General features: G+C 36.7%; 1 protein-coding gene across 6 annotated transcripts in view; it reads left to right on the top strand.

Annotated features, from left to right (window-relative positions):
- diaph2 (diaphanous-related formin 2) overlaps positions 1 to 19331 on the top strand; it is a 372049-nt gene that overhangs the window by 236463 nt on the left and 116255 nt on the right. For all 6 annotated transcript variants that reach the window (XM_061725705.1, XM_061725706.1, XM_061725707.1 and 3 more), the window contains one exon: positions 264 to 393. In XM_061725705.1, coding sequence (XP_061581689.1) covers positions 264 to 393 — 130 coding nt within the window. The remainder of the gene's footprint in view (positions 1 to 263; positions 394 to 19331) is intronic.

The raw sequence follows: 19331 nt of genomic DNA, 5'->3' as shown, positions 1-19331 counted from the left end.
TATGTATGTATGTATGTATGTATGTATGTATGTATGTATGTATGTATGTATGTATGTATGTATGTATGTATGTATGTATGTATGTATGTATGTATGTATGTATGTATGTATGTATGTATGTATGTATGTATGTATGTATGTATGTAAAAAGCATATTACCATTTCATAGGTTCAAACATGAGGAGGAGTTAAACACAATCTAGAATGACATGCATGAGTGTAAAAATCTTTTTTAATCTATTTATCTTCTCTTCTCTTCTTAGTTACGAGACACTAAATCCATCAGTCACAGCACAACACTTCTTCATTTCTTGGCTGAGAAGTGTGAAGAGAATCACCCAGAGATTGTGAGGTTCCCAGAGGAACTGGAGCATGTGGATAGTGCCAGCAAAGGTACGTCTCTGTTTGTATGACCCAAAAGTGTCCACTCCTTCCCTGTACTGGAAAACATAGTTCAGTGTAATTTTCACTGTGTCATTTATTCATTGTTCTTGTTGTTTATCACATTTTAAATCCACCCATTTCATCACTTGACAACAGTGAGCACTCCTTTGTGACAGTAATAGTGTTGTTTTTCTGACCACACTGTCATTCATCCTCTCAATAATCTAATTCAACTTTACTCCTATTTTGGGGCATTTCGTGGCATCCCTGCAGGTTTATTTACCCTGTTAGTCTCTTAATTGGTCATTTAATCTAATTCTACTAATTATGCACCTGACTGTGATTGCCAGGCATCGAATAAGTGGACTGAAAGGTCTTCAAGCGTATAAAAATAAGAATTCGGTTATTCATTTCACAGTGGATAATTTTTGGTATGACATGCATTTAGATGTTTGTGTTTGGAATCATATGAATTTGTTCATTTCATGAAAAAACAAAATAGAAAATTCTGGGGCAAACCAGTTCACCTTTAAAACATTTAAAGCACCATTTTCATAACATGGTCAAAACCCACAAATGCACAATGGCATGCACTGCTGTTTCCTAAGTAGATCTTCCTAAATATGTATTTTCTTTTCTAGTTGAGTCCTTTGCCTTCAGCTAAGTCAGGAGTGAAATTATTTTGCAATCAAGCTGTTTCTGTTTAGAAAACCATAGGCTGAAACAACTGCTTAATCATATGCAATTGTCATTGTAATCTTTTTTTTTTCCTACAGTTCAAATGAACCAGATTATGTGCCTCAAATATGTGGTTTACAGACGAATAGTTGATAGTAAAGGAATACAAATCACAATGTACTTCTTCATGTGAACAAAACTGAAACGAGCCTGTCATCCGTTTCTGATTGCTGATTGTAAGAGGTTTGTCAGAGAGAGACTGAATTAAAAGGATTTTGTTGGCGATGCAGGGATTCAAAAGTAATCAAATGGTCATCGACATTGGCTGATAGTGCTGACACAATTAATAAAACCTCATTTAAATGTGCAATCAGGCCAGGATAATTTCCCTTGAAAATCATAATTTTGTCTGCCTTGATTGCCTACTTCGGTATTCTCTGCTGCACCATTTTTCAACAAAATCTCAGATTTACCTTGTTATATACTTCATCTTAGCAGTTTATGTTGTTTATTTTTTCCATTTTCACAAGCCAGCTCAAACTGCAGCTCTACAATAATGTGTTATCATGGGTATGTCTGTAGTGGCGGTCCATATTGCGATGAAGCAAAATGGACCAATCTTTTTTTTTTCCATTTAGTCTTTTAATCCTTCCAGCCATTACCACACACAAGCCAAAAGAAACAACCCTTAACAACCTTTTGCAGGGTGTGGAGTTTAGTGGTCACTACTAACCACCACAAACACAGCCAGAAGCACCACAAATAGAACCAAAACCACCCCAAACACAACCAGTATCACCCCGAACAAAAGCAAGAAGAGGGGACAAATGCGCAGTATGGCATGCCCATATCAAACTTTCCGGAAATTTTCCAGTTATAAGTTATAGTTGTGTTCAACTTTTTTTCTCCATTTAGTCTGTTAATCCTTCCAGCAATTACTTTTTTGTATATCTTAATATGATTTTTATCATGTTAAGCGTTCCAGTATTGCTGTTGATCGTGTGTTATTGCAGTGTTTATTTAGTAAATCTCAGTTGATCATCCAAGAAATCCATCATTTTCACTTCATAATTATTACAAATATTGCTTAAGCATTAACAGCATAACATTCATATTTTTTGAAGCCTTTAATTCCAGAAAACAAATTATTATATTAATCACATTCGACTGTATTATGCTTTAAGACCAGACTGTGAGCAGAGAAGTTAAAAGAGTAAAAATGATCTAAAATTAAAGTAAAATAGCTTCTGCAATTACGCATGAAAAATATTTATAGTATGTTTTCAAATTTTCCTTACACACATTTTATGTTCAAACATCTTAAAAGTGACCTATCATTTATCTGGGTGTCTAAAATAACTGTTTTTAAATATGACTTTTTCTTTAACACTTCTTATTCTTTATGTTCTGCCCTTATTTGTGTTCTCCGCATCCTTTGTTGATGCCAGCGATTGATCTTGTTCTGCCAGTGCACTAGGTTTCATATATACTGTCCAGAAACTAAGGCTACATATACATTTCCAGCTCACTCTAGGTATAGATTGTGTACTGATTGTCATGAAGAAGCTTGAATAGATGGCAGCATGAACATGTTTCATCTCACAAAGGCCTTTTTGGTTTGAACTAACCGATGAGAGGGTTCAGGCTTATAATCTCTTGTTTGAGTGTTTATTATTGAGTCACTCAAGTCACAGTTCAATCACTGACACACCTGCACCTCCTTTGGGTCACTAGGGTTATTTAGTGTTTAGTTTTCACAGCAAGCTGTTCTTCATGGTCAAAATGTGAGGTGTTTTGGTCACATGAAAAAGGTGTGAATGGTCGTGAAACCACCTGGGGAGAAAAGTCTCAGCTTTAGTGTTGACTGAGGCCACTTCCTGGGTTAAATGCTGTTGTTTTTTTGTTTGTTTTTGTTTTTGTCCTGCTTTTAGGTGTGTTTTTTTTTCCTTGTTCAACATAGATGACTTCCTCTTTTAAAGGAGAATGAGGCAGGATTTATGAAAAAAATGCGTATACGTTTTAAGTTTTCTAGTAATAATGTCAGATGAAGCGTTCCAAACCCAAAATAATTAGCCCTCTAGTGTATCTCTCCGTTGCCTTGAACAGGCTGTGTGCTGCAAAATGCGCTGCAATTCCGGGCCCGAATTTCCCGCGCTGTCCTGCGGATGTGACGTCAAATGACGCTGCATGCACGTTCTCGACGGCGCTCGACTTGGATACAGGAAGAAGACGAGTGCGGTGGATCCAAACTTCTGTTTGGGTAGACATGGATTCTTCCACAGCCGGCAAATGACCCAGCGCCACTCAAAGCTCACCAAAAAGTGCTACCAAGAAGAAAACAAAGCCTTTATCAGAGACAAGTCGCGAGTCGAAAAGAAACTACGAGCAAAAACGGGCAGGCACACGAGTAAACATTGGATATGCGTTTGAGTCATGGAGGCAGCTTCAACTTGAATTGGGACTGAAAACAGATGCTGACATGGCTCATTTCCTACTGACCAGGTAAGATAACATTGTTAGTTACTTACTTCGTCGCTTGACATGATGCTTGAAGAGGTCTTGCACACGTCACGTAAACACCGTAAACAACTCAGTCACATCACCTGCATTGCTGTGAGGAGTCCGTGTGCGCTCCCGTGCCGGCTTCGCTGTTGGCTGCAGTAACCCCGACGGCCGTCGTGGCGCTAATGAGTCTCATTTCTTATTCTTGCCTCATGCTCCTTTAAACCATCTTACTTCTGTATCCAAAATGTGTACATTACTGGCCTCAAAAATTTGTATTTATCCTTTAGATGCAGGTAGATCACTGAGTATTGAACTGAGATGCTGGCTCTCCTTTGCTGTTTCATACACTGATATAATTATTTATTTCATTTAGTGTTGTGGTTAAGTCACCAAACTACCGAGTCCAATCCCCAGTGCTTGAGTCTGAGACCATTCATGGACTTCAGAATGACTTTGTGATTTTTAAGTTTTGGTATTAATGGTGAATCTCGTCAACATATGAATTCCCCAAAAAGAAACACAGGCATGACCTTCAGTTTTTAGGGTCTTCGTCTTAAAAGCATTGATTCAATGATGGTAGTAAGACAATTACAACCTAGAGATTTTCCTCAGGCTTCTTCTTGTAGCAATTTTTTTCACATATTGAAGCTTTTTTGAAAATACAGAACAGTCTTTCTTTTCTATGGGGACATAGCTCTGTTACTATATCTCTACTTTTAAACCCGAGTCTTACTGTAGATTTCTATGACAGATGAATTAGGTTATGAATAACTAACTAGCAGGTAAAGTTAGCACAGTGGGTATTTCGATCTGAAATGTATTTGCTTAAAGGAGCATGAGGCAAGATTTATGAAAAAAATGCGTATATGTTTTAAGTTTTCTAGTAATAATGTCAGATGAAGCGTTCCAAACCCAAAATAATGAGCCCTCTAGTGTATCTCTCCTTTGCCTTGAACAGGCTGTGTGCTGCAAAATGCGCTGCAATTCCGGGCTGGAATTTCCCGTGCTGGGCTGCGGATGTGACGTCACATGACGCTGCATGCACGTTCTCCCCGTTCTTCCGTGCCGGCTTCACTGTTGGCTGCAGTACCCCCAACGGCCGTCGTGGTGAAGGGTGGCGCTAGAGAGTCTCATTTCTTAAAAGGAGCCTCATGCTCCTTTAATGATGAAAACATTGTCCCCTACAACAAAGCAAATTCCAGAACTGTGTTTGTAACACATACTACTGTATATTTTCATGGATTTTAAACTCATAAGGTTTATACATGTGGTCATTTACAAACATCTGGGTTGTGAATTTACACTTCTGGCATTGGATCCTGTTGTGATTATTTGAGGGAACTCCTGCGCCTTAATTATTATTATTTTTTGTGAACTAAATACTACTACATTTCACAGCCGGCTTCAACATTTGCTTTAGCAAATGGGGATAAAGAAAATCTTTATCCCAAATCATTTTCAGGGTTGAAGGATTTGACGAAGGTCTGTATTAATCCTGCTTCCCCAAAAGCATTGATGTGCAAAGGCTGTAGGTGCTTCTGATTATATATGAAATGTGGTCTGTTAATAGGAAACGATTCAGACATGATGTTTGCCATTTCTTTGCTTTTACAATTCATGAAACATTTCAGGGGGATAAATGTAAGTATTTTCAAGAAACTGTACTATTACCACTTATACTTAAGTGGAAGCATGTGCTCATCTTCCAGACTTAATATGGGGTGCTGCTGTAATGATAACAAACTGAAGTGGCAGTTTTTCATCCTGCCTTCAAAAACAACTGCGATATTTACATATGAAAATCTTCCTTTTTCAAATTGAATTCTGAACATTTTATATTTGTATTGCAACTGTAAAGTTTATTAGTTGAACGTCATATCTTGTCAGAGCACAAACATAAATGGCAGATAAAGTAATGATGATTGGGGATGAGAATAAGGATATGATCATTTATTTGTGGGTCTGTTACTATGTCTTTTCTGTCTCAAATGAGTCCTTGACAACTTTATACAGGCCACACTGAATATGCATTCATTCATAACCGAGCAATCACATAATGATCATTTGAAATGCACACCACTATTGTCATACCTCTGACCTATTCTTAATGGTAGTGACAAAGCCCGGAGAGAGGTGTCATTGGCCAATTTGCCTTGCTAAATTCCCCCCCAGAGATGAGCTAGTGGGGCCCGACAGTGGGTGCTAAGTCTGTGTGGTGATTCCACTCAATCAGTGGCTCACTGACAATCCGTCTTGACAATCCTGGAAAGGAGAAAATATGACACAAATGTTCTCATAAATCTATTTAGTATAAGGCATAGCCAAGGGCAAAGTACTTTGGAGCCTTTGAGAGAGAAAATGGAAAATGAGCAAAGAAAAAAAAAAAAGATGAACTCTGAGGATATTAATACCACTGTGAATATATCTATTATCCACATTCATTTCAAGGCACAGCAGCATAATAAAGCAGTATCCATTTCCCATTTAAACTCTGAAGCAGTACTTGGCTCTGTATTACGTAGACAAAATGGCTTTCTGGATGGGGTGGGACACAGAAAGGATCATTTGTCTTTGGGTCTCAGTGGAATCACATGGAATCATGGGGTTGAGAAGCTATTCCCCCATGTCGACGCCAGCAGGGAGGGCATCTCACTGAAGTCGGCGGCAGCAGCTTGAGAAATCTGTAGAGTGGACTCATTCAGGCCAAGTACATAATAACAACAGCAGTTGTCTCGCAATTGTATTTTATTTTTAACCAGATGAACATACTTTGCTTTGGTAGGAACTCAAACTTTAGCCATCTTATTTCCTGGTGAATGCTATGGTGTTCCAGCTCATCTCCCAGTTGTCCTGAAATACGGATTACAATTAACTCAGGTAATACAAATGTGGTTTCCTCACAACAGAGCAACTAAACATACGGTAGATGGAAATTCAGTGCTGTTGCTTCAAGACTGTGTAGTCAGGGGGAAAGAAACAAAGGTATTGCTTCTAAATTTCATCTTTATGACAACAGATCCTTAAAATCCTTTATTGTGAAATGAAATGCCGACAAAATCAAAAGAAATCGGCTGATATAACTTATAAATCTAACCGTGTTCATTACACTGAAATGGGATGTCTTTTGATTTCATCATCCCCACCCCCCAGTAGCTCATCATAATTTTAAATCATCTTTCTTCTTAAAAGCCTGAGAATCCATCCACATATGAGTGATTGATATAATTAATAGAAGATAATGGTCTATAGAGCTTAATTACGCATGTCAGGTATTGGTATGGATTTTTAGAAAGAAATTATTATTTTTTTTTTTATGTCTTATTTTTGTCTAGCTGCACAACTGTCACTGTGATACATACACACACACACACACACACACACACACATCTATATATATATATATATATATATATATATATATATATATATATATATATATATATATATATATATATATATATTTATGTGTGTGTGTGTGTGAGTGTGTGTACAATGTAAGGATGAGGGAAGGACTTAATGATGGTCAAATGCATTTTGTCCTTAAAGAAAAAAAAATAGTTCCACTAAGTGCTAATGTGTACAGGCCTTTTTACCTTCCTTATCTTCCTGTCCTATCCCCTTTCCCCGGTTTTTTTTAAATTTTTTAATTTAATATTTTTTTTATTTAATATTCGAGACAGAAAAATAACAATGACAATAACATTAACTGATTTCACGCTCGGTTACATTTTCTCACTTAGATTGGTAATCAAACTTTTTCACTCTTGCTTTGAAGTAATTGGACAATAATCTGACTTAGGTGCATATTAATATTCTCAATACGAATCCCATTTGCCTTTTAATCATGGAAGTTAATAATGTGTGCTATGGGTCTGAGATATGTGCAGCATTTCAACTTAACTGTTATTCATTAAGTGGGAAATTGCAAGTAGGTGAAAGGAAAAGGTGTTTACCATCTTTGGCTGCTGATGTAGTTTGTATCCGTTACACAATACTTGAAAAAATGGCCATAAATTAAAAACTTGTGTGAGATTTATTTACCAGAGCAACACTGACCTTAACTGCAAAGAAAAGAAAAACAGTGGCGTGGCCTGTACGCTTATGCTGACTGACGTCAACACGCTCTGAAGGCGTGGAACAAAGTGTAAAGACAACTTGAAATACTCCATACTGAACCAGTGCAAACAATGTCTATACAAACATCATCAAATGAATAACTTAGTGTTGTACAGTGTCTCTATTTATTTATCTATTTTATTATTCTTATCATTATACTGAGTACTTTTTATATATAAATTGGACTTGACTGACAAAGATTTGTTCAAGCTAATGTCAGTTGACATAAGATTGTATAGATATAACACCACTTAGTGACAAATATAGCAGGAGTTGGTTAAAATCCACACAATTTTAACTTAATTTAAGTCCATTGAGATTTTTTTTGTAGAATTTTGTTTTGGCTATTCAATCGTAATAATCTGAAGTGTCATCCATTATTGATGATGAGGTTTGTTTACATTTGAGTGTCTGCTGATGCTAAGTCTATGCCTCTTTTTCCATCAGTTGGTCAATTTCAGCACCGAAGCACCAAGCAAACCGTGTTCTGTGTTTAAGAGTTCATTATTTTTGCATCAAAGGAATTTCGAAAAGGACTTGCATTATTGAAGCCACAGACCTCGGTAATAAACAAATAATGGCATTCTTGGGAGTCTCAGACCGAGATTTCTTGTTGATATGATTTGAATGCGTGTGTGTTGTTGTTACACATAAAGAATTACATAAGGACAGAATTTTTAAAACAGCAAAATGTAGGCAGAAGCGATTTCATCATTTCAGGCTGTAATTGATCACTCTCAACCCTCATTTTATGGAAGGATAAAAAGAGATGTATGACTCAATATGAGTGAGCATAATCTTTTTGAAGAGTGATTTTACTTGAGAATTGAACTTTTGGCGGTTTGTTATTCTGTATTCATAACAGTGCACAATACTGTCTAAGTAAAGCTGAGCAGAAAACTTGTTGACTTTGTCTTGTGACTATAGTCATAAGCTATTTTTGTCGTGGGTTGCTTATGGTAAACTCATAACTGCACCCTGAAGTGATAGCAGAGGATCGGTAAGGCCAGCAGTGTAAATGGACAGTCTGTCATGAAGACTATTTGGAATAAGAAACAGACCTGTCTAGTTCCACCAACACCGGCTGAGTGATGGGCTCTGGAGAGTTTTCCTTCTCTGTTTTCCTTTTTTTTTCCCCCTTCACTCACTTTAAGGTGGATGAGTAGTTCATTGTAAGACCATAACAAGTCTTCTCCCGCTCTCTTCTTTTTGTGCTCTGTCTATCTCACTTTCCCTCCACCTCTGATTTCCTACATCACTGCTTTAGCCAGCCAGTATGAATGTGGACAAAGATAGACACATGCGGGGAGGCCGGCAGCCCTGCTTCACATCAGCCTCCACTCTGTGACAACAGATTTCAATGAAGGCTGACAATGGGACCAGGAGTGAGAATAATGATTTTTGCCAGCCCAGAAATTCAGCCTGTCATATTAGAACGTTGCTCGGGAGGTTTTTTTGTTTTTAATACTGATTTCTAACTGTGACCTATCCATCCTGGGAAGTGAAACTAATTGGTTCATTTTCAGAATGTATAAATAGTTAATCAACAAACATCAAACATGCATCACATAATACTTCAACATATGTTAATAACTTGTTAATGGAAGAGACCGTTTTTGCAAAAAAAGAAACATTTGATTTACCTCATGGATGGATGGATATTAATAATTTATTTTTATATTTTAGATTGGTTTGAAATGCAGTAAATTATAAAAATAGTGCATCGTCAAAGACACTTCACATTTTAAAAGTAGCTCTCATTTAAATAAATCTTTAGTAACTGGAAAGAAAAAGGGCACATGGAACTTGTGCAACACACTGTGACAAACACACAGAGCCATTTTAGGCCGTATGCTGTCTTTCAGACCATTCCCATAGTATATTATCTTGTAGAGACAACACAACACCTGTTCCAGGGTGACCCTGCAGCTGATCATTTACCTAATGCGCTTAACTGCAAACATGTAGGAACGTCATTCTATCATTCTGACACATCGGTATTGACACCCAACTCCTGAGCAATTCAGCTCTCCAGTAACTGCTTTTGCACATTATCACAGTGCTTCATATCCTCCCGGGGCATTGTCATGAATTTTGATTAATCATTTTGTTCTTTTACACAGATTCAAAAAAAAGAAAAACAGATCCAAGACTGAGGGGGAGCTCCAATGCCTTTTACATGTCATAATAACGGTCGAATATTAGCAATGAAAAATCATTGACAGGACAATTTACCAAACATAAGGGAACTTTGAAGTTGTTGTCATGGGGAGACTTGTGATCAAATATCTGTCAGACTGGTCTGATATGTAGATAATTGTGATGATGATTGCTGAACAAATGAGCGAGGAATTGAGTTTTCTCTGATGTGATCCCTGCACTCTTTAGATAAGGCATCTTGGATGCATTGCAATTACAAGGGCAGGGTTTTGTGACAGCGCAGTGAAAGAGCATAATATACATCACAATATGCCCACAGTGTTTTTGTTAGGTGCTTGTGATAGCTTGATTCAAAAGGACTCTAAAATATTATTTATTGTTGATAAAAAAATGATAAATTAATGTATTAAAAATTATAGAAATTAAACTTGCATTAACTCAAAGTTCTCCACAAGAGTGTTCATATGTTTAACTTCTTTTCACATTGTATTTGTATTTTAGGACTGATTCACTTCATGTTGTCTGAAGAAACAGAGATGATAATCACTAGAAAGTCTCCCTAGTTAATCTGGTTTTATACGTTTCAGAAAGTAAAAATGCTACAATGAGTAGCTAAACTGATGACAGCTCGCTTTAAACGTCATCGACCGCCATGCAGCTGTCACTCAAATCAGAACCCAAACTATTTTTGGTTCCAGCCAGGCTGTAAATATGTTTATTTCTGCTGAAAATTTGTATATTTCAACATTTGTAACTGCAATTTGTCCATATTTCCAGGATTAAGTAAATTTAGCAAACCAGATGTAACCTCTTTTATTTACACCCTTGAAGTACTGAGTCTCAGTCCAGTGGATAGGATATGTACATATTGTGTTACAATGATAAAAAAATTCAGACTAAATTTAACTGTGGTGTTGCTATTACCACTGAGTTCCAGGGATTTCTTAGATAAGTATTTGCGAAGAACAGATGCTGTCTAGTGTCCCGAACATAAACAAATAACAAAATATGTTTCAAGGAACTTCTATCTATCTATCTATCTATCTATCTATATATATATATATATATATATATATATATATATATATATATATATATATATATATATATATATGTGTGTGTTGTCATCATGGTCATATGTAACAGTACAGAAATCAGCATTTGACTTCTGACATTTTCAAACAAGCAGCAAACAAGCAGAATTCAGAGATGTTCTGTTGCTAATCCCCCTGCTCATTCTTGTTGCTTACACAAATGTTTCATATTGTCTATGACATTAACACCCTGAGTCTTTGTAAACATCTGTTTGATTAATCTGTGCGCGTCTGAAATTCTGTCAGAAGAATCCGTGCAACCTTTGCCAACTCCTGTGTGTCAATGGGGTTGGGAAATGATTTTGGATAGTAATTTTCAGTCATTTTTCGCACAGGCTGTCATCCATATATAATTTAAAAGAATGCCCTAGAGGAGGGTAGGCAGTTCTACATGCTGGGCCTCAAGGAATTGGCTCCCCTGTGCCCCTCTCAGTTAATACATGGCATAAAGTGTGAATATTCCACTATTACTCATGACTTAGATCCCCAAGAGCAGCAGAGATACAGCTTACATGGCCATTCACTGAATGTATTGTACCATTTATTTTCCAATCAGGTAATACCCCTTTTTTTCTTTTTTTCCCCCCTCCTGGAAATTGAATAATGCTGGAAATTAGGATGAACACAGTTTTGTTTTTTTTTTTGTTTTTTTGAGGTAGTGTACAAAAACATAGCACCTACATTGGTAACATGTATTGGAATTGATGGAGGAGAAATGGATATTTGAGGCTGTCGCAGAAAGCTTTCTTGTTGCCAACACTTTTTCTTCGATCAATGTTTTTCATCGCGACATGTTTTAGAATGTACAATCAACACAGATACCTTTTGATTATTCACTTTCATATTGAAAATGGGCTCTCTTTTTCATCGCGTGAACCATATTATGTTTGTTTTCCTTTATGATGTAGATCAAGCTGGTCTACTCTAATTTTGTCCTTAGGCTTTATAGAATGAGTTTAATTTAGCAGCCAGCCCTCTATTTGCAAAATAAATCCAACAGGTCCTGACTATGACCTTTCTCTTACATGTTGATGATTTGCATTTTCCACTTTTTTTTACAGCTCTGTGATATGGAGTCACACTGTGTGATCCATATTCAAATATTATTTAAATCAGTTGCACCACATTTGCATATGAAATTGAGGATTTGAAGCCAGGTCGCCTGCATACTGATCAGAGGGACAACCTTCATTGGAAAAAGGTTTGATATTGAAAGTAAATGGGACATGGTATTTATAATTGTCATGGAAAGAGTGTTTTGTATTATACCAGTATTGCACACCAATTTTTTCATTTTTTTTTTTAATCCAATGTAATGAGGCTGGTATTATTCTAAAGTTTTTTGCTTTCAGTACAAGTTATGATTATGCTCTCTACAAATGAAAAGACTCAGCCAGGATACCTTCACTGTAGGACTGAATTAATGACTTAATGAGCAGCCGAGGAAGAAAGGGAAAAAAACATGAATAATGCTGTTTGACTGAAGGTATATCCGAGCCATTACGCTGCGCAACACTAATGATGGGAGATGGCAGCATGACATGCAGAGAGAAAAATCGCAAATTACATGTAAACTTCTTAAAGATAAAAAAAAAAATAAATAAATAAAAAAAAAACAGTTAAATTCCAACTTGAATGTATAGCTACATTATTTTAAAGTTAGGGATTGTGAATTGGGATGTTTTGTAAAAAAGTATTGTCAAAATCACATTAGCATTTAGTGTAAAATTTAACAAATTCTCGATGTAAGACTTCTACTTATTCTTTGAAAAGAGAGGGGTGGTTTTGTTTTTCCTGACAGAAAACTTGACAACTTGCCACAATTCCTCTGTGTATCTGGGCTGTCAGTCATGCAGACTCTTCTCATGATCCCGGCTGACTCCTTGATCTGGAGACGGAGGCTCTGGAGGGGCCATGCCATCTGTTGCAGGACCTTATGGCACTTGTGATAGTTGCTTATTTTCTATTAATATGTTTCTTTTTTTTTCTTTTAATCTTTGTTTGTTTGAAATTAATGTCATGCTTATTTAACAAACCCAGCACTAGTCAGATTTTGTTTTTCTAGTTGAGTATTGTATCAGTATCCTCTGGTCAGAGTTACTATACTACATGATAGATCTTACTTTCATGAAGTTACAGCTATCGGTATTTTTAAACTGTAACAGCTTCAGTAAATCAGTGCCACTGTCTAACATCAGTAACTAAATGATTAGCTAATTCATCTCTATAGAATACAGATTATTTTTGAATTTCCAAAGTGGATGCAAACAGGTCTAACCAGCACATTTGTTTAACTACATAACTTAAACCTTAACTGAGGAAGCTAATGTGTTACAAACAAATTTGAACAATAAATGTGTCCCTTATACTGCTGATTGTGCTTATTTCCATAGGGAAAAATAAAAACTAACAAAATAAAGAAGGAAATATAAATGATTAACTACTCTAAGCTATAGTTAACCATAAAACAATCATAATATCACCAGGACCTGGGGCCTAATATCGTTAGTTGTCTTGCTACTGTGTCTCTGGTTACACTTATACCCTGAATAGTACCTTAACATTAATCCGACTTTGTTGAGGGTAAAAGACTCTCAAGTGACTTCATCTGAATTATTTTTATTTCTATGTGTGGGTTGCAGCTCCAGTATTTAAAGACTGTATTTAATGCTGTATTTAAAGAACGATTTAAAGACCCATACTGTTTGTGTCACTCTTAATCTTTTTGTAATCTTTTGCTATGACCAGGACCAGAATTTTGTTCTCGTCAAAACATGCGTAGAGATTTCATATTCACCACAATCTGAGGGTCTTGCTGGTTTTCCCTTTTCTTGGCCTTGACATGGCATACCAGCTGAGACTTGCTCTTTACCGAAAGGTCTGTTTTTATTCCAACAACTGAAGCGGCTGTAAGGAGGGACAGAATCGATTGTTGCAGGCCAAATTGAACGTGGGTCGAGCTGCAGGCTGAAAAGATAAAACCTCTGACGCTGTCTGCTGTGTTTATCATCAGGTGGCCTTTTCTGTGTGTGCTATGCCGCGATTTTGATGTGTTAAGTCATAATAGGGGAGCCACCATTCTTTGGAGAGGCTGCCAATAACATCACAGACAGAGGGGATTACGTTTCATGTCATCTCATTATTGTTTCCAGCTTCCCCAGTACACATTTTTCCCCACCTGAAGAGCCCTCTCCTTCCTTTTTTTATTATTATTCCTTAACTGCTTTCTTTCCAGATTTTTTCATGATGTATTCCTGTTTTAATGATGCAAAGCTTGCAAATTGATGCTCTCTGCACACATTTCTTGTCTGAGGTAGCCTCTTTTCAACCCCTGAGTCTCCCTTAGTCATATTGACTAGTTTGTTTTGAATGGTTTGGTTTGAAAGCAGATTCTGCTCAATGGACCTTATCACGTCTGCACACCCTACAATACAGTGAATCTAATACCCAAGTAAACACTTCCATAGACTGCTGAGGCACATTAAGGGGCTGTCAATCTTTTTGACCTGCTGATTTGATAGCAAAGTCTCGGATTCAGCAGTTTTATCACATACAGTAAGTAGTTATGCTTCACTTATCAGGAATAACTGAAAACCAATGAACGTTTGTTGTTGTTTTTTTTGTTTGTTCTGTTTAATTACTCTTCTCAGTAAGGCCATTTTCATCCAGGAAGTTAATAATTTGTCAATGTGAATTTAAAATCTTGGAAGGAGATGACTGGTTTCTCTTTTGGACATCAATGTACTTCTCTGACAGAATTTCTCCCTCACTTTGGGTCCAGTCTTAAGATCTCTATCTTTTTTCACACTGCCCTATCAAAGGAAGAATGATGTGCCATCACTGCACATCAGTCTCCTGTCTTTAAAGAAATAAGTAAAATTGAGGGATCTCCGACTGAGCGGGCAACAAAGCTAGTCGCAGAACCAAACTGGTGAGCGTGTATGTGATGGCGGTGCCAGCGCGGTGGTACACGCCAGAGACTCCAAAGCTGCCACTCAGCTGAGTCCACGATGCCGAGTTTCTGTACGGAGGCCCACACTCATGTGGCGCTGCGTCAACTCTTTTTGCTAAACAGTTTTTTTTTTATTTTTTGCATGAATATGGTGCGAAACTGGCTTCTGTTTGGATCCTGCTGTTCTACCAGAACCTGATGTTGTGAGCCATCGATTACCACAGTTACTTAGGATGATCTAACTACAGCCATGTTTACATTGGCGAATACCCCTCAGTTTAACACTCAAATCTAGCGTGTCCCTTGTTCTTTTTACATCAACTGAGTGGCGTGTTGAGCTGGCCCTGCCAATAATTTGCCTCCGAGAGTACGCTTAATCGCAGGTCAGGCCTAATGTACTGATTTGGGCATGGGTGGGATTGTTGATGACAAGACGAGGATGTTTTCAAGCTCCTCATCCGCCATGAATTGTCATATTACAGAGCTGTAATCTGCAACTGGCTACTGAAATGACAGGCCGTGGCATTGCAAGAAACTAAACTCGGATCATTAACACACTGAAGAGTCTCAGAAAGAAGTTCTTTGCAGTCAAGAACACAGTAGCAGGATTGGCAGAGGGAGAGTGCTGGTCATATTTGTGCAAAAGGATTTGGGCGAAGTTGCTACACAAATCCGGTTGTTATTCAGCATGGATCTGCCACCTGCTCCATCCCCTCCATCCAGCCAGCTCGTCTGATGTTGGTGAAGACATCCAAACAGACTTGGCTGTTATGTAGTGTAGCACCACTCAATAACACATCCCGAGTTGTCTTCCCTCCCCTCAACTCCACTTCAGGTACAGGGAGGCAATAACACGCTGCCCAGCACGTTAAACACGAGTTCATTTTCCACGGATAATAACGGGGTCTAATCTAAAAATGCCATAGATAAGCCATTTACATAATGTAATAGTAACTGTTCATTTTACGATGATTACCATATTGTGCATGTTCTTTGATTATTTTTATTTTCACTGAAATGGTCACTAGATCAAATCTGCCATAACAATCAGGAGGAGGGGATCAATCTCCACTCACTAAATCACTAATTTCTCCTATCCAAAAAGCAAACACCTATAACATTAGCAATAGCATGCAACATTGCTCTGCAACAAAACAATGCATCTCTTCTTCAGAGTATTTGGGAGCATAACCGCCCAACCATACGTACTGTAGGCTCTTTGCCTTTCAGCTTTACAGATCAGCCCTGCAGTGATGAGGAAGGACAGTGAGACAGTGTCATAACTTTGGATAAACCAGTTTTTTATTGCTTCCTAGACACTGATCACAGTCTATGTAATTTGGTTAACAGTTAGAACCTGGGCCATTGGAAACCCGCTATGTCTGATTATGAATAATCCAGTCACGTCTGTCAGCATGCATTTATCAGCTATTCCCAGGTACTGCTTTCCAGAATCCTCTTGGTTGAGCCAATTTAGTAGTGGCTATCACTCATTCTCTCCTCCTCCACACAACAAGTGCACCACAACCACACTGAACACAAGGCCATCTTCATAATAATAGGTATAATCATGAAAATGGTAATAACAACTCAAGAAAATATTATAGAAATAATTTGGCTTTTAATCGTATGCATTGGAGTTACTAGCACAATCTTGTGGAAAAAGGAAAGTAACAATTGATATTATTATAATAAATATTATTACTGTACATTATGACATATATTATATAAATGCTTTCTTTTTTTTCTTTTTCGAAACAAATTGTTCATCTTTTGGTTCTTGGTTTAGTATTGGCAATGCCCTTGATTGTTTTTATATGCATTCTGTATTATCAGTTTGAAGGAACAAACAAACCATTATCCAACACTATAGGTATATTTTATCAAATGATTTGTTAATACAAACAAATGTAATTTCCACATTGATGACCTTCAGAGTATAACACACGTTTCCCCTTGATTTATATTCATCTCACTTTCAGACTCAATAAAAAGTGTCATATTGTATAAAACAAATCATAATTTTAAAACTGAGTGTTGTGTTGTCAAGAAAAGGTAAGAAAATGGCAAATACATGAAAACCCTCAATTGATATAATTATTGATAAAAGTCTACTCTTGTGTACAAGAAATGTTAATAATACAAATCAGTCCAATATCTGTGACTTTATACGAAAATGGCACAGTAAGAATTCCAAGTTGTATATGGAAAATGTGGTTTGGCAGTGTTTTGCTGAAGTGTGCTTCCCTCGAGAACAAAAAAAAAAAAAGATTGAATTTGAGCAACTCTTGCTCCAAAACCTCGATGCACCTATATAAGCATTAATAGTTCCTTCATAAATGTGCGGTTTAATTTATGGTTAAATCAGCGATGGCCCCCCCATACCATCATCAAAATGTATTTTTTTTTTTATTATGTGGTTATAAAAAGCCAGATGCCACTTCCCCTCTTAAGCCCAGAACAGACATGCATCTCTTGAGAAACATTATTTAAGATTATGATTCATTTGATCACATGATAATTTTTTCCAGTTCCCCTCAGTCTGTTGTTGGTCAACCTTGTTCATATAAAGTTTTGCATATATATATATATATATATATATATATATATATATATATATATATATATTAGGGCTGGGCGATATGGACCAAAAGTCATATCTCGATATTTTCTAGCTAAATGGCGATACTCGATATATATCTCGATATTTTTTCTGTGCCTTAATTGGGGTTTCCCCCAAAGCATTATAGCATAGCATCTCTGTTAGCTTAATTTTTTTCTGAGGCAAACCATTAAAAAAACAGTCAGTTTTAATACAAAGCCTCGTGCCAAATGTCACACAGGTACCTTTGTTAACAGAGGTCTGCACAATATCAAAATGTATAAAACAAATGAAATAAAAATAAACTGCCTGCATATATAGAATAAAAATGCTCCTTGAATAAAATAAAACAAATATCCCTTTCCTGCATAACAATTAAATTAAAATACACTGTGCAATTAATACAATGTAGACAGTAACAGGCAGACTTTTCCACTGAGGTTGACAGTTGTGCAAATAACAAAACATTTGTGCAAATCTCAAATAAAACATTCAAGTCAATTTGTCACAAAATAAGCTATATCAAAATCATTAAAAAAAAAAAAAAAAAAAAAAAATCGATATATAAACGATATTGTCTCGTACCATATCGTGTTTGAAAATATATCGATATATATTAAAATCTCGATATATCGCCCAGCCCTAATATATATATATATATATGTATATGTATATTAGGGCTGTCAAAGTTAACGCGTTAATAACACGTTAACTTAATGTCCTCTTAACGCCGACAATTATTTTAACGCACGATTAACGCGCAGGATTTAAAAAAAAAAAAAAAACCTGCATTATATAATTTCTGGTTGACGGCACCCGTAGCTTGAGGAAAAGTGGTGGACTACTGCGTGAACTTTTTGGAAAGCGAGAAAAGATGGGGAATGAAAAGGGACTTTTGAACGGCAAGTTCACTTTCAAAAAGATGCCAGATGGTTCCCTGGACAAGACTAAAGTTATTTGCATGTACTTTCGATTTAAAATGAATTATATATATGTGTGTGTGTGTGTGTGTGTGTGTATCTATCCAAAAAGCATTTTGACTTCCTCTTTTGCACAAGGTGGAGGAGGGTAGTTTGTTCTTTGCAATCAAGTACTCATGTAGAAAGCCACAAATATGTTGAGGCTCCGGCCAAATCAATACTCAACACTTCCCCACTTAAATACTTCATGATTCTGTGCTTATTTTTAAACATAGGTTTGCAAAGAGATGGATATGTTCTCTGGATGTGGTGGCTGCTAAATTGAGATATATGGGGTTGGCAGAGAAATTGATCTGACCTTTTAAATCTCAAAAGTGATGTGTATCCTTTCACATCTGCTCTTTTAGTGTAACATGGGACACGAGGATTCCTATATAGTGTGTGTGTGGGGGTGTTACCTGAAATTTCAAAGAATGAGTTATTCAATTCTTTGATGAACTAGCAACTCGTCCTGGGTGTGCAGGCCTTTCTCCTGAAGAGAGTTAGAATAAGCTCCAGCAGACCCCTGTGACTCTGAATATGAAGAAGTTTTGAGATAATGGATGAATGAATGAATTTCACCAGTTAGCACCACACTTGTAACTATCCAGGCCATTTCAGGTCATTCTCCAAAATGAAATCTTATTGGCTCACATCGAGACAATGATCCTCCCAACTTTGAAGCTTATTCATAGAGAAATCTTTCATACATCCTTTTTATCTCTTCCACTTCATTAATGAGATTTCTAAATACATAATTAAATACAAAGAAAATCAGTCTAAATACCAAGCTTTTAATTGCACTGTTAACTAACTCCTATAAATTTCATAAGCATATCAATCAGAATACAACTAGAAAGTTTGGTGTATGTAAGTATGCT

This window comes from Cololabis saira, chromosome 7 (genome assembly GCF_033807715.1).
Source record: "Cololabis saira isolate AMF1-May2022 chromosome 7, fColSai1.1, whole genome shotgun sequence".
Taxonomy (NCBI): Eukaryota; Metazoa; Chordata; class Actinopteri; order Beloniformes; family Belonidae; genus Cololabis; species Cololabis saira.
The sequence above is the reverse complement of the archived record's forward strand: the minus strand, read 5'-3'. Positions and strand labels throughout refer to the sequence as shown.